Consider the following 17,023-nt stretch of genomic DNA (forward strand, 5'->3'; position numbering starts at 1 on the left):
TAAAGGAAAACAATCAAGGGAACACTGGTTGTTGACACAACCGAGAGAAATCCATCATGGATTTGATCCCAATCGGCCATTCCCAAGTTACCAAGCACCTAACGGTCTAGCTACACCATCGGAATGGTAGAAACACAAGTTTCTACCGGTATTGTCAACATCAAAAGGCTTCTGGCAGTCAAACATGATCAGCCAGAGAGCATATGTCCATACACAGCAAGCCATAGAAAGGGGGAGCTACCTTGACAGCATCACAGTGCTGCCAGGGCTACCTCAACCCACAAGCCAACACTTAGAACCACCACATCATCACCAGAGAGGTTCAGTAGTGGGCTAGGGTACCCAACCAGTGGTTGGCATCCTGCTAGCCCTAACAAATTCATTGAGTTGATCACCACTGAATCACAGTTCACATCATTTATCCATCTAATCAAGCAAGGATGAACAGATAAATGAAACAGGACAAGCAATTAATGCACCAGGATCTTGCAAATGATCAAATGGATCATGACAGGCATCAATTGATGCTTAAGCAAGCAACAGCACACATCAGGCCAAGCCTGTGTGATACACACACAGCACAAAGTGAGCAACAGTGAGGCACAAACACCAAAGAGCAGCTTTTACAAGCAACTGGTGATCATATGAGCACCAGAAGCTTGCTAGAGCATGCTACTGCATGCTAGAACTCATTCTAAGCAATTAACACATGAACGAGATACTTAAATAAGCGAACAATTGCATCACGGATAAGGGCATCGAGCATTATAATAGTATCCGAAGCACTCCATCAAAGGATGGAGTTGATAATACAACGAGATAGGCTCAATTGAGCATGTCCAGGAATTAGAGCACAAATAATAGCACATCCGGAGTATCGGCACTTGCCAAAGGCAAGGATCATCACGAGCATGATCAAGCCAAGAGCAATTCATGGCATTCACGGGAGAGGAATATTATACGGAGAATCAGCAGGAGCTACTAAATTACACAGAGCACCACAGCATGCTCATGAGCAATAGCTCATGAGTTGCAACAGCAAGCAATTGAGCAAGAACAGCACAGCACAACAAACTGGAACCATGACAGATGCATAGCAGCAACAGCGACACATCAACATAGCACAGCAGCATAAGCGTAAGCTAGCAAGGCGCAGCGGCTAGCACAGCACATCGGCACAGCATCCATCCCCACAGGGAGAAGCAGGCCAGTGGCCAAGCTAGACGAAGGGAAGGGGAAGCGATGAGAACAAATAGCGAGAGAAGGACGGAGGAGATGAGCACTTGCGGGTGCGCGGAGAGAAGATCGACCATGGCGGCACGGCGGCACACGCCGGGCGAACGGCGGCGCCGGGCCAAGCCTAGCCAGGCACAACTCGCCGCAACGCCAGCATCACCACGGCGAGGCACACGGCCTCGACACCAGGAGCGTCGGCGGCGACGAACTCGCCGCAGCACACCACGGTAGACGAGCAGAGGCGAAGGGGACGCGTCGAGGAAGCGACGAAACACAGATCGACGCGGTGGATCTGAATCACCGTCGAGTGGCGGTTCAGATGCGCCACATCTCGCCGGCGGCGATGGCCGGAATCGGCCGGAGAAAATCGGCGAAGGCGGCGGCGACGCGGGTCGCCAGAGCAGGTTAGGGTTAGGGTTCAGTCGCGCGAGGAGAGGGGAGAGGAAGAATGGGCCGACCGAGCCCAAAGGGTGGCTCGGGTGCGACCTAACCGTTGGGCCACCCTGACAGGTGGGGCCCAAGGGCATTTAGGTCATTTCCTAAATTCCAAAAAATGCAGAAACTATGAATAATCATAGAAAATTATTAATAGCTCTAAAAAAATAATTAAAAATATGAAAATAGATCAACATAAAATTATCTATCTAAATAAAATATCAAAGAGAATTTTTGAAGACAATTAAGAATGAGTCTTAATTTGAGGATTTAAATAATCATTTAAATCACACACATAATTTTCAATAATAAAAATAAGTCCATTAATGCCTTTGGACTTCAAAACACCTTGACAACATTTCAAGGTTGTATTTATCCTAAATCAAGTATCCCTAAGATGTTCTTAGTATCTAACCACTCATAAAATAACAACGATATCGGAAGGGGGGGAAACAAACCCTAAAACTGGAATCATGCATAATTGCTTCTTTAACCATTGCCCTTATCGGACAATGATGCTATTTTTCAGAGGCGAGAGGACAAGGGTCAGTCCATACCATCCAAGCTGCAAAACTTTGCGGTGTTCGAGCAAGTTCATCACTTGCTCATGTCATTTGAGTACTTTTATCAAATTACTTGCAAAGTACTATGGTTATCACGATCGCATAAAAACCAAAACCACTACTTTCATAACTATGAATATGACTATGTGGTGGGCAATGGAACCATGGATTGTGTTGATATGGTGGAGGTTCCATTGCAAGGGTTAATATCCATCTAGGATTAAACAACAAATGTCGCCAGTGATTCTTGTGCCGTAATACCCGTGTTAACCATAAGATCCGGAGTGGGACGGAGTAGTCAAAAGTGTTTCCACCTCTCGTTCATCAACGGATGCGCTTACCGTAGCAGTTGTGTCTCGCGGAGTAACTTGAGGGTGGGGAGCCCCTTCTAATTCCCCACGGTATAGCTGTTGCTTACCGTAGCGGTTGCTGCTTGCGGAACAACTTGAGGGTGGGGATCCCCTTCTAATTCCCCACGGTAATGTGGTCTATGATGGGTTGCGGCTACCGGCGAAGGAGTTTGGTTAACGAGTCCCAAGCTGTTGTCGTGGTCGGGGTCCACCCCGAAATTACGGGAATAATGGGACCGACGAGGACCCGGGGTCGGGGTATGCAACAAAGGGTGGGTGTTCGAGGTAGCGGAGGAACATGATTGGCTAGACCTTATACCGGGCCTCACACCGAAGGAAGTGTGGACGGGAAAGCTGCCCGGTTGGCACCAAGGTTAAGATCTCTTATGGGTAAAGCAACACACCTCCGCGAGTGTAAAGAACCGTGACCTGTCACTCCCTGTTCCGGGATTGAGGAACTGCGAACGCGGCCGGAAAGGAGCTCCATGAAGTTCTAGTAAACCGGTGAAGGCCGACGGACATAGCTCTTTGAAATAAAAGCAATCTCTTGAAGAAATGTTTATCAAAACTTGCATTGGTATTAGACTTTCTGGTCTAATATCGTAGCTAGTGCATTAAACACCTCTTATCTATAATGAACTTGTTGAGTACGCTCGTACCCATACCACTCTTAAATCCCATGCTTAGATTGTCCGAATCGTCCGGAGGAGGACTACGACAACAATGAAGGAGCCGAGATCATCGGCTATGAAGAACCTGACCTCTCAGGAGGTGTTGAAGGCGTAGACTATCTCATAGTCTACGGATCCGGGGAGGCTTCCGGAGGAGAACAAGCCTAGGAATATCTGTTGAGTAGTAGTAGAAACCGAGCAGCCCGAACTCTTAGTATTTAGCTGCTCGATGCAATAAATGTATAGTTTAATGAAACTCCTATATTGTAAGTTAAGTTGGGTTCACCTCGAACCCAGGAGTATTCCTCTTAGGACCCAAGAGGAGCTCCAAGACAATATATGTTTGATGCTTGTAATAATAAGTGAATGAGTTATGGACCCTGCTATGTTCTGTTGTACTACTCTGAGGGATGTAATATTTGCGGAATGGTACTTCGTGAATATTATATCAACGACTGGCATACTACAACATGCAGTGGTATGCAGGGTCACCACATCAAGCTGCTAACGTTCACAAGCTCGGGGCATACGACGGCGTCATCCGTCTTGCCCGTGAACATCTTGGCCTTTCAGCGGCCCTTCTCACAGCCAATGTGTCGTTGCTGAGGCTCTTCTTCTCTTTCGTCCTGGCGACTACCGGCGACACCGTCCCAAGTGGTGCGTCACCGGCGACGGAGTTGCTGGAAAGGATGCGGAGCAGAGATCTGATGTGCGGTCCAGAAGGACTCGATTGATTTTCTTCTATATGTTTTGGGGTCCTTTTTGTAAAGTTGCAGGTCCTATTAGTTATTGTCTAGTTACCTTGGACCTCTATGTAATTTTTTGGACTAGTTTCCATTTGCACCGATAAACTTGAATTTTGACAAGTTCACGGGAAAAAAAAATTCCTTTGCACATATGGCCTATCATGTATGAACATTCTTGAGTTTTAAACTATATGTAATGGCCAGCACTTGCGCAAGGGGCTCGTCTAGTGCGCACTAGTTTCCATTAGCACCAATAAATTTGAATCTTGACAAGTTCTTGGAAGAAAAAATTGATTCACATATAGCCTATCATGTATGAACATTATTTGGATTCAAACTATACATAGATGGCCAACACGTGTAAGAGGGGGTCCTCTAATGTGCACTAGTTTCCATTAGCACTGATAAATTTGAATCTTTACAAGTTCTCGAAAAAAATGCTTCACACATATGCCCTATCATGTATGAACATTATTGGGATTCATATTATATATAGATGGCCAACACTTGTGCAAGGGGTCCTCTAATTCTTGGGGATTTCAATCTATCTATCTCTCTCGATCTATCGTTGGTGGCCAGAACAACACACATATGCATGCGCTTTATGCGCAAAGGCGCGGGTGCCTCTAATAATTCATGTGTGTGCGTATATTTGAACATATTCTTGGGGATTTCAATCTCTATCACTCGATCTATATATCGTTGGTGGACAAGAAACACACTTATATATATACGCATGCACTTTATGCGCAAAGGCGCGGGTGCCTCTAATAATGTGTGTGTGCACTCGATCGATGATCCCTAAACCTTAAACCCTAAAACCATAATCCCTAATTATACCCTAAACATACACCCTAAACACCCTAAACACTAAACCCTAGACCCTAAACCCTAAACACTACTCCCTATACCCTAAACCCTAAACACTAGACCCTAAACCCTAAACCCCAACCCTTGACCCTGAACCCTAAACCCTAAACCATAAACCCTAAATATATTTCAATCTCTCTCTAGATCTATATATCGTTGGTGGCCAAGAAACTTACTTATATATATATACGCATAAAATTTATGCGCAAAGGCGTGGGTGCCTCTAATAATTAATGTGTGTGTGCACTCGATCGATGATCCCTAAACCTTAAACCATAAAACCCTAATCCCTAATTATACCCTAACCGTACACCCTAAACACCCTAAACACTAAACCCTAAACCCTAGACCCTAAACCCTAAACACTAAACCCTAAACCCTAACCCTAGACCCTAAACCCTAAACACGTACTAAACCCTAAACCCTAAACCCTAGACCCTGAACCCTAATTAACCCTAACCCTAACCCTAAAACCCTAGCTAGCTAACCCTAAAACCTAAACCCTAATTAAACACTACATATATATATATAGGCCAACGACACTTAATTGCGCATCAAGCGAGCGACCAAATAATTAGCGCCGATAAATTAATTAACTTGAATCTTGACAAGTTCTCTCGAATGAAAACACATTTGATTAAGTTGCCTCATAATATATATACAATTAGTGTGCATGCGCGCATGGCATACCATGCACATATCATTCGTGCATGTATATATCTGAACATATTCTTGGGGATATATATATTTCAATCTCTCTCTCGATCTATATATATCGTTGGTGGCCAAGAAACACACTTATTATATATATATGCATGCACTTTATGCGCAAAGGCGCGGGTGCCTCTAATAATGTGTGTGTGCACTAGCTCGATCGATGATTCCTAAACCTTAAACCCTAAAACCCTAATCCATGATCCCTAATTATACCTTAAACGTACACCCTAAACACCCTAAACACTAAACCCTAAACCCTAGACCCTAAACCCTAAGCCCTAAACCCTAAACCCTAAACACTAAACCCTAACCCTAGACCCTAATAAACCCTAAACCCTAAACCCTAAACCCTAAATATATTTCAATCTCTCTCTAGATCTATATATCGTTGGTGGCCAAGAAACACACTTATATATATACACATGTACTTTATGCGCAAAGGCGCGGGTGCCTATAATAATGTGTGTGTGCACTAGCTCGATCGATGATATCCCTAAACCTTAAACCCTAAAACCCTAATCCGTGATCCCTGATTATACCCTAAACGGACACCCCAAACACCCTAAACACTAAACCCTAAACCCTAGACCCTAAACCCCCCTAAACCCTAAACACTAAACCCTAAACCCTAACTCTAGACCCTAAACGACCCTAAACCCTAAACCCTAAATATATTTCAATCTCTCTCTAGATCTATATATCGTTGGTGGCCAAGAAACACACTTATATATATACGCATGCACTTTATGCACAAATTGGCGCGGGTGCCTCTAATAATGTGTGTGTGTGCACTCGATCGATGATCCCTAAACCTTAAACCCTAATCCCTAATTATACCCTAAACATACACCCTAAACACCCTAAACACTAAACCCTAAACCTTAGACCCTAAACCCTAAACACTAAACCCTAAACCCTAACCCTAGACCCTAAACCCTAAACACTAAACCCCAAACCCCAAACCCCAAACCCTAAACCCTAAACCCTAAACCCTAAACCCTAATTAATTAACCTTAACCCTAACCCTACCCCTAAAACCCTAGCTAGCTAATCCTAAATCCTAAACCATAATTAAACCCTACATATATATATAGGCCAACGACACTAAATTGCGCATCAAGCAGGCGACCAACTAATTAGCGCTGATAAATTAATTAACTTGTTGAATCTTGACAAGTTCTCTCGAATGAAAACACATTTGATTAAGTCGCCTCATAATATCTAAAGGTATAAACGATGCCCCCCATAGGGGGCTTCACAGCGCTCTGAGAATGTGCACCGTCCAATTTTTACACAGACTGGCCCAAAATCGATCTAAACCGCTCGTTGCTGCAGCATAGTAGCTTCTGGTTGGCGCAGAGCACGCGGTTGACTTTTACCTCATCAGTCCTTGGCGCTAGTGAAATCCATGCGATGACAAACATCTACCCGCGTTTGGCTGCATTTGGGTCCTACGGTCGGTCGGGTCCACGCATCGATCGGCGTGGGTTGTTTACGGGTCGCGTTGGTCTCGCCCCGGCTGTCCAAAATATCTCTGGGTAGATAGGGGTACTTTCGACCTTTCGCTGATGGTATAAAAGGCGAATCCCACGCTAGGAAACCCTAGCCGCCGGCTGCCAATCCGCTCGCGAGTCGCCCGCTCCTGCCCCTCCCCACGTTCTTCTCCTCCCTCTCTCCTCTATCCTGCCTCCTCCCTGGTGCTCAGCAGGAGGAGCACGAGGCTCCGCCGTATGTCGTCGTCCTCCCGATCTCAGCGCCATTCTCCTCACCCAATCGCTGGTGTCCCTCACCTGGGAGCTTGGTCTCCGACGAGCACGAGAAGAGGAGGCCGCTGCTGCTCGCCCGGAGCTCGGTCTTCGACGAGCGCGAGAGGAGGAGGCCGCCATTGCCTTGTACAAGGTGGGCTGCTGTCTCGCCCAGCCATCCTCCTTTTCCTCCGCATCGGGGCTGCCTCAGCAGCAGCTGGAGCCGGCGGTCGGCGTGGGGACGGCGGATCCCGGCGGTCGGCGCGGGGACGGCGGATCCCGGCGCCTTGAGTTGTACAGCCGGCCGTGAACTGCAACCTCCAGCCATGGATGAAGGCACTTCGGCTGTGGACTGCCTCCTCGTCTCACAATCTTCCTCGTGCATAGCAGCAACAGCAGGGAACCGAGCTCCAATGACTGCTATGACATGACGTGGAGATGAGGTGATGCTCTTTTTTTTCCTTATTTGCCTCCTCATCTCTTCTTTAACCGTGTTTCAATTCTTTCCCACTAATCATCATGTAGATGCTATTTTATCTCTGTCTAGAAGGTGTTATACAATAATCCTGCGAGGGTGCAGGAGAGGTTGATCCATGTGATATTGTGCGTTTATTTACTAACTTTGCTTTATCCTGCAATTTATAATCCAATGGTAGCAATTCTTTTGCAATTGGTTTAGAATTTTTTTGCTCTCTATATTTTGCATCCCTATTTATAAGGTTTGAAGTGGTGTGTCTTTGTGGTGCACATGTTGGGTTAGATATAAACTTAGTGCATGGTCTTTGTTTCAGGTTACAAGAGCAGAGATGGAGTCGCTAGCGGTGGTCATGGGTCGATGGTCTAAAAACTGACTAGAGTAATTCTTCTCCGTGGTATATGGTACTAATTATTTACCCTCAAATATTGGACACATTTATCTAATGCACAAACTCTTTCATGTTTGTAATTTGTCAAAAATGTTGGTACCCTATTTCAGTGTGTAGGTTGTCAAAATAAGCTTCCTGCAATTGGTCCTGGGTGGAGTGTGAAACAGTTCTGAACCAGCTACCAGGCAGGTAGTGACTTGGATGGTAATACAGTTACATGAAAGGAGTACAAATCCATGACATTCGCATCCAGGTAGCCGACACCATGGCATCCATTTTTCTCCCAGCCGTGAATAAAAATGTGTTTCTGCTACATAATCACACTCAAATTCATTACTCTTGATTTTTGCCTCATGTTTTTGTAGGTAGTAAACAAGGCAGTCCGGTTGGCCAACATTGTGCCTTGCATTTTGAGAAAGACCCTAAATGATGTTCAGTTCAAAGGTAAGGCCCCCTTATACAATTGCAGAAAACACAATTCCGCAGGATACAACAGACTTCTCAAATTTTTAACATTGGCGACAGGATACACAATTCCGGCAGGATGGGGGTTGATGGTATGCCCACTAGCAGTGCACTTGAATCCAAATATTTACCTACATCCTCTCATTTTCAGTGCTTCAAAGTTTAAGGTCTGTAGACTTTAATGCTCACTGGGTCTGGTTTTTTATAACACATCATTACCTAGCAGCATAACGTATTTTCCACTGTAATTTCTATGTGCAGAAAACACTTACATTTTTTACGCTAGGATTAGAAATATAAGCTGGGTTTGGGCGAATTTGTTTTTACAGTTTGAACAACCTGCATCTTAACACTGGCATGCTTTATGGTTTTAACAACTTGCAACGCAATTCATCCGATCTGTGTTCAGGAGAGAGGTTGGGGCCATGGTATATTCAGGTATGGTTTGAGGGATGCTACTTTATTTTGCATCTGAACCGGTGAAGTGCAATTTTCTTGAATATGACATGCCTTATGGCAGAAATGAAGAATCTAAAAAAAAGGCAGGAAAAAAAGGGGGGAAGCATGCACCGACGTAGGCCAGCATTGGCTGGAGGTCCCTCACGGGCAGGCATATTTCAGTTTCTTAGTCACGGTTGCATTTTGCATATTGTGGAGAATTCAGTTTCTTAGTCATTGTTGTAGTCAAGGCAATATCACAATACTTCTCTGTCAAAATTAGTTTATTTTGCGAGCCTACCCTCCATTTTCATCAAAATAAAAAAATCTTGAGTGACACCATTTTTATAGGGTATATGGGAATATTAGCTTACGTATCATGTCTTTTTTATCTCTGTCAGATTAATGCATGCATAGAGTAATATTTTGTTCATCCTTTAGGTGTATTTGGTGTTAGTGTAAAAGAAAATTTGTATGATCAGTACAGTAGTGGTTTTCTTGCAACCTACTTTTCCTGTTTTGCTCTTCTTGCGATGGTTGATTATTTAGTTCTCTAACTTTCATAAAGTGTGATTTTAGGTTCTTTTCAACAGCAATATTTGAGTCATGTTCGGCCGTATCAGTTGGCTCTGTTTGTTATCCTTTTTCAGAGTGTTCATCTTCAGGTGCTATGTCAGGTAATTTGTCTTCACATGATCTTTCTTTTCTGATTCTGCATCCTACCCACTGCTTTGGATCAATATGAGCTTTTTAATTTGTAGGTCGTTACATACACCTTTGTCGAATATTAGTTCTTCAATTAAGTTTATGGTGGATCAGTAATCTGATTTGTTCTATGGGCAGTCCAGTTCTGAGCCCCAGCCATCACGTTTGCATACAACATATATCGTAATTTTTCCAATGTTCGTCGTACAATGCATGACCATTTGGAATTCCGAGGATGCATATAAATAATATCCAGATAACCATTCTAGAGTCTTCGCAAAATTTATTACTCATTTTGTAGGCACTTCTAATTAGTTATACTATTATGCTCCATATATAAAAGTTAATATATCCCTATGAAATAAGATGAAGGATCGGTAACAACACTAACAAATGTTTTTCCAATAAAAACCAATCGGGCGGCAAAGGAATATTGATACTAGAAGATACCCCGCGCGTTGCAGCGGGAAGTTTTAAAAAATTCTTTGAGAATATCAACAGAAAAATACTGACTAATGAATACATGTAATATGCGTCTGAAATGGGGACCAAAAGCCCTTAGTGTAAGTGGAAAGGTTCCTATATAAAAATAGAACAATTTGGTGCTGCAAAAACTGTTAGAATCAAGCAACATATATTTCTTTTACAATGAAAGAAATGTGTTTCGGCTGTTCATGTTATGCACTTGTACAACCGGGCCATGATTAGACATTGTTCCTGAATCAAAAACCATTTTTTCTTTCTCAAAAAAAATCCATTTTTTCCACTTTTTCCCTTTTCTCCAACTCGGTATGAAATTTACATAGAAGAAACCTTGCAAAGAAGAAAAAATAGGCATGGTAACCTCAACATGTAGATGCCCCAAAATTAAGATGTATAATCAGCAGGTTTGCATACTTGAATGGCACAGAAACATTACCCCAAGCCCTGAAATCACCAAATCAAGTTACTATTCTGTGTCTCCAGATGTCTTTCTTTAAACGTTGCAGGAAATATGATGGAGGCTATCATAATTTCGTATATAAAGCAAAAATTAAAATGTTGTCAACAGATATTTGGGAGAAGAGGACCAGCATATAAAGCCAAAGCTTCATGCTGCCGCTGTGTCCCTTTTATTCATGTCAGGTAAAAATTACACAAAATATAATACTCTGATAAAACTATTTCAATAATCACACACACTGTATTTGAGTCAGATAAAACTATTTCAATAATCTGACTGGAGCATTGCATTCCTTCTTACTCTGACCACAAAAGAGACGAAAGATTCTTACGTTCTCATACCTCTTTAATTTGGTAGATAGTACAGACACTTCATCCAATATCTGTCGAGCAACCTAAGGATTTTGAATTAGTAGTGGTCCAAAAAATTTGAAGTCACGGAGCATAATGCATCACTCGCTAAGTTATAGATGGAACAAAAATATGCATTGTCATTTGGAGCTCCATAAGCAGAAGTGCATCTATGCCAGATACGCCTGCCCAAATATTATTCATATAAATAGCATGTTTAGTAAATAGAGCCAAAAAAAAGCAGCAAATGTCATTAGAGCGAGAACTGTTCTGAGACCGGACACCATTGAAAGCGTGCTTGGAGAAATAGTAATGCAAGCAGTCTGTTGTGCGACAGAAGCTACCTTTCTCTGATCGATGACTTGATGTTGGATCTTTGATTCAGATATCGGTGGCGTGGATGCAAATCAAACTGGTGGTTTAAGCAAAATGCATAACAAAGAGAGGAAAACTCGAACTTTATCTTCAAGATATCAACCGATGGAGACAATCAGCCAATGTATAGCTTGTAGTACCTTGAGCTCGATGTGCCAGTCGAGGTCGTCAAGCATACTAAGATCTCGCTGATGCACTTTAATCCATAGAGCTTGTGATCCATAGAGCTTGTGATGATCCCAGATGTTGCCCTCAGCAGTGATCTTGCATACGGTGGATGTATAGAAAAGTTGCTCCCCGCCATGTTTGCATGTTGGAGGTTAAGAATGAACAAATAAAGCACCGAGCGAGCTTCATAGTGGAGGAATAATAGAGTCGTGGTGGGGAGTTTAAGGAAGCAAGTGGTGTTCAATTGCATAGTGGGAAGAGGAATCGAGAAGCCATAACCTATATAGGTAGTAATAAAATAATTTTGTGGTGAAAATTTAGGAAACTTACATGCGCATACACTGGCGAAGGAAGTGCAGATATGCGTAGAGCCTACAAAATTAAATGGCAGACTTGCTAACATGGAGGCTAGTTGGGTGATGTGGCGGCACTGCACTGTCTTTTGGTTTGTTAATGGATTTGTAGAGAAGAGGAGGCATCAATGCATGACAGGTGGTGACGATTTGTATGAACCGAGCAAGAAGGAAGCGGTAGTGATGTCTTGTGTTGGGTGAATTAATTAGATTGGAGTAGATGGGAAGAAGACGATGGAAGTGGAAGTGCAGATTAATTAAACCATGTCGAAGAGTGGGCGTGCAGCAGCCAAGACAGGAACTAAACCGTGTCTCGGTAGAAAAAATGATAAATTGTCAGTTCGTTTAAATAGAATAATTGTAGAAAAACTTGATGATGTGGCAGGCTATGATTGCTCAAGGATGATTGCTGAGGTGGATAGCTTGCATGTTGAGAGAATTTAACTTAGTGGGTTGCTCCTATTTAGATATTATAGATTCCTGAAGCGAGATGAGTTCCCTAGAAAAGGCTAGAATTCCATGGGACTCATGACACTAACTATATGGTTTCTTTCTCACTTATTGAGCTATATATAATGGTCGTCTTTCTCATTTCTAGAGCTATATGCCTGGTAGCCCTTTAGATGTACCAACGAGTGGAAGGATCCAGGGGAAGACAAAATCAAGGTCAACTTGGTTTAGCCCTGTAGCAGCTCTCCAGAGCTTCATGCTAAGATACTATAATTGCACTATTTGTGAGAATGATTATTTCTCAGTTTTCAAGTACTTTTTGTATTTGCTCCATATATACTATACATTATCTTTTCTGGATTCCATGGGACTCGTGACGCCAATATGTATGTAAAAAAGAGTTCGGTTTTATTAATTCAAGAAAAAAAGAACATACCAGCTGATGGCGCGTCATCTTGATCAAACATGTTCGTTCAGCTCCTGCAGTTTCCTGTTTGCTGTGGCTGCTTGCCACCGAGTAGGCCCTTCTCATCCAGAGCTTCACTGATAGAATCAGCACCTCCGAAAAGCTAGATCATGACTAGGGCCAGACTTCATGCCGAGAGAATGAAGCTTCAATTAATTTAGGCCAACACAGGAAAGAAATCTTAGCATGCCAATAATTGATAGAGAGGATTTCAGAGCTGTCAATAAGATACTTGGATAAATTAATAATCAACGAGTCCGAAAAGAACAACATACCGCTTAGTTGCACATCGGCCGGTTTCGCTTCTTGCTGTTCCTGATCCGTCGAAAGCCGCTGCTGTTCATATCTGAACGAATCGGTACGATTGGTACTCACAAAGGTACTGCATCTTGACCAGCGACGGAGCTTCGTCGCTGAGCCCGCCGCATAGCCAAAGCGGAGCTTTCTTCTGCTTAGATTATGCCCATTTAATTCAGATGTGTACATAAGACATCCATGTGTGAAGCCCACGTGCACATGAATTGTATTTACTATTTCTATAGTTGTATTGGATTCCTCCATCTCATTCCAAAAGTGCGTTGTTGTGAAGAGTAACCTTCACCAAATGATAGAAATGAGAGTTAAAATTTTAAAATTTACACGGTTTGGACCACGCAAATATTTTTGTATTTGGCATTGCTTTTGGTTTGTTTTCCTGGGTAGAGCATCTATTGTGTGTTCACCATTTTTGTCCTAAAAATTCTTTTCGATTTGTCATTGACCCATGTGCTAGCCTACTACAGGAGTAATTATGCAATGAGTGATATCCTTTTCCCACGGATTTCTGCATTAGTATCGGTAAAAGTTAATTTATTGCGTATATGACCTCAGGTGTCTCCTATGAGGTAGTACAAGGATTCCTTATTTGCAGTTAAAGAAAGGATCAGTTATTTGAGAGTGTCAGGTCTACATAGCTGGGGTTGCCATTCTCCGCTATGTGCGACACCCATTGCATGATGTTCTCTTAGCCATTTGTAAGATTGTTTTTTTTTGTAATTTTCTGGATGGCACTACAAATTTATGGGTTAGTTTGGATACAAACTTACGGCCCAGAAATCAAATTATGCATGCAAATCCACCGGAGAGTAGCATGTGGTGGTACTCGCAATCAAATTATGCAAACTTTGCTTATTTGTATCATTTACTATTGCTGCGTTTATCCGCACAAGGTAGATATTTTAGATGTCTTTCCTTCTCAGCATAGCAAGCATGTGCTACTGAATTTTTTGATCTCTAGAGTTTGGTTTCTTCCGTTTCCGCTATGGTGATCCCGGTTTAGCTAATTTGTCTTCTACTAAATCTTCCAGCTTTAGGATGGACACCAAAACAACTCACCTTGGGTTGCTAGGTTCTATTTTATGTCCATTCCATGTTCTCCAAATGCTTTATGGGATTAGACATGGATTATTTGTTCCTTTTAATTTACAAGTATTGCTTTTTTAGCTTCTGCCGGAATCAGACCTGAAGCTTGCTTTACATATCTAGATGCAATCTTTTGTGCAATAGTTCAGCGAAACATCAAATGATATTACTTATTTTAGCCCAATGTTGTTTCGAGAATGGATTTTAACTATGAGAACAAGGCGAGTGCTGACTCAACTGGAGAAAACGCAAGAGTTGTTGGACAAGCACATAGTACACGTCTGGCCATGCCCCGTTTCACCTTTCTCTCGTCATGACAAGAAGGAAGAGAAGTCTCTACAATCCTCGAGGGAATCACCTCTAGCAAGCAAGTAGCTCCTAAAGAAATTTGATGATTATCATGCCTTGCAATGCCCCATTCAGCTTTAGGTAATGAGTTTACTTCCATTGGCATGTTACACTATAATTGGTTTCAGTTCTTGCAAATCTGGTTTCTATTTCTCTTAGTTACTTTGGTAGATTATACCAGCTGCAGCTAACATTATGTGTCTAATGGACAGTTTAGTAGACAGCTGGTTAACTGCTTCCTGAAGTGACTGTATGATGCAAAGCTATGGTTCTTTTCGAAGGTACTTGGTGCTTGGACACATGTAATTGACAGCTGGTTGTATTTTCAATATCTAAAGCTCTTTTGTACCTCAAGCCTATTTGCTAGAGATTTTGTTGTTACATTTCTACGTATATTTTTTTTACTGAAACAAGTTATTTCAATAATTTTTTGATTTAAATTTAAGAGGCTCTAAATTAAGATATATTTGAAGAGAACATATGACTCAAATGAAGCATGACTCAAATTAAGACAGCAGTAAACCAACCTACTGATCATTTTTTTGCTCAAGCATGTATTTGCCTTTTTTTATGGCTTTAAAATAGTTACGACAACAATGAACTTGAGGTTTCCAGAATACACCTGAGTCTCTCTCACTCCCATCTATCCTACTCATGCTTTATCAACTTAGTACATAAAAGCAGTTTGTTAGTATCTTTGCTTTTTTTAGATACTAATTCATGATCTTCCTCCAAGATGGCTAGAGAAATGGCCCAGGAAATCAGCTTTTGTTAGACTTGCTGGTGAAGGAGATTGGTCCCATCAATTTAAGGTTGTAGCTTTACTCGGGATTTACCGTTTCCATGTATAGTTTTTTAACTATGCTTCCCTGGCTAAGAATGTCACATATTGTATGTATATAGCTGGTGGTTCAATGGCGGGAACCATACATGAAACCTTCCTTGCAATATACTTTTCCCTTTGCTATGTATAATAACTGATGCCCTGCCTGATGTGTTTGTGTGGTGTATTGTTCTAGATTCTTATTATCTGTATTGATAATGCCACGCTTTTTCTCGCCTTTGTAGATGAAGAGTAGCGAATTGTTTGGACTGAATTCTGAATATGCTGCATTTGTGCCATGTGAGAGAAATAGCATATTGTTATCATCTTGAAATAGTAGACAAAAATGTACATTGAGGTGAGCTATCTTGAATGGTACTTCTTTCATTCCTCTGCATGCTTTCGCTTTGTTGCTTTAAAACTTAAGCATGTTGTTCTTTTAAGAAGTTGGTCACTTCAGTACAGACTACAGAGAGATGACGTCTTGAGATATAGTCACAGCACCATCATTGGCTGCAAGAATTTGCTCCCTGGAAGCGGAAATGTCAAGATGGTAGCCTGTAACCACCTCTGCATTATTATGAATATTGTTATTTATGTTTAGACATATCTCATACATTCGAAATTATTAAACTATGTAGCTAGCTTAATTAATCTACACATACATCAGATGAATTCTCCCATTGTACATGTAAATTTGATTTTCCTCTCTATGATGGATATTGGGGCTGAATAAATTACCGAGTGATGACTGATGGTATTGTGTACTTGCTGCAAAAAGAAGAAAAATAAAATTGCTCGAATTATGCCTTTTTAGTACAGATTTAGTTCCAGAATGCTAATTGGTTGTGTTAAACTGCAGCATATTTTCCCCTCACGTGACGAATTCATAAAAGAACAATATTTTGGTTGTCCATGCAATCCAACAATTGAATGCGATATTTTGCTCATACAAGAGAAGCAACCAAAGATCATACATGTAGGTCCTCTCTCTCCCACTCTCTCTGCCCTCTCTCTGCTTCTCTCTCTAATCCCTGTACAAATATTTCAAGGTGTATAGTTGCTAATATTTTTATGAGCATCTTTTGGGGTGTGTATGCAAATAGTAAGGTCATGAGAAATCTGCCATCCGCTATTTTTCCCTCTGCGTGTTGCCTTACTTGATTTTAGTGTTGTTTGTTCCTTTCGCTGAGGGTGCACTTTGTTTATGGAATAAAGCATGCAATGATTCTGGCAAATTGCTTGAGGCCTTGAGGGTTCGGAGGAAGTAGAAGAAATAATTAACCGGTGGCTAAATTATCTCCCCTACCTCCAGATATTTATAGGTTCCTAAGGAGCATATACATCGTGTGTTATGAAAGTTATTAGGCATATGTGCCGCACCATATGTGCAATGGTAGCTATTTTCCTATATTCTCCTTAAATTTGTATGGGTGGCGTCAAGCATTATTTTAGTTTTATCTTTGCTTGTGTATATGATAAGATATGAGATATACATGGATTTTTAGCTAAATTGAGATTTTTCTTTTATAATTACTT

The 17,023-nt window shown here is 41.8% G+C and overlaps 1 protein-coding gene across 16 annotated transcripts; it reads left to right on the plus strand.

Moving 5' to 3' along the window:
• The first annotated feature begins 7,122 nt into the window (after window positions 1-7,122).
• LOC124660412 lies at window positions 7,123-16,626 on the plus strand. 16 transcript variants are annotated; one of them, XR_006989882.1, is made up of 10 exons: window positions 7,123-7,776; window positions 8,125-8,212; window positions 8,310-8,452; window positions 8,565-8,643; window positions 8,725-8,831; window positions 14,510-14,742; window positions 14,874-14,942; window positions 15,730-15,842; window positions 15,945-16,037; window positions 16,347-16,626. XR_006989882.1 is itself a non-coding variant. In XM_047198221.1 (7 exons), exons 3-7 carry the CDS (start codon window positions 8,417-8,419, stop codon window positions 11,665-11,667), a joined length of 519 nt encoding a protein of 172 aa, XP_047054177.1. In that variant the 5' UTR covers window positions 7,123-7,776; window positions 8,125-8,212; window positions 8,310-8,416; the 3' UTR covers window positions 11,668-13,036. The 16 variants fall into 16 exon arrangements, 3 of the variants coding, with proteins under 3 accessions (XP_047054177.1, XP_047054179.1, XP_047054178.1); XR_006989880.1 differs by having other exon boundaries at window positions 15,950-16,044; XR_006989883.1 differs by having other exon boundaries at window positions 15,950-16,037.
• The last annotated feature ends 397 nt before the right edge of the window (window positions 16,627-17,023 follow it).

The sequence above is a fragment of the Lolium rigidum genome, chromosome 6 (assembly GCF_022539505.1).
Source record: "Lolium rigidum isolate FL_2022 chromosome 6, APGP_CSIRO_Lrig_0.1, whole genome shotgun sequence".
Lineage (NCBI taxonomy): Eukaryota > Viridiplantae > Streptophyta > Magnoliopsida > Poales > Poaceae > Lolium > Lolium rigidum.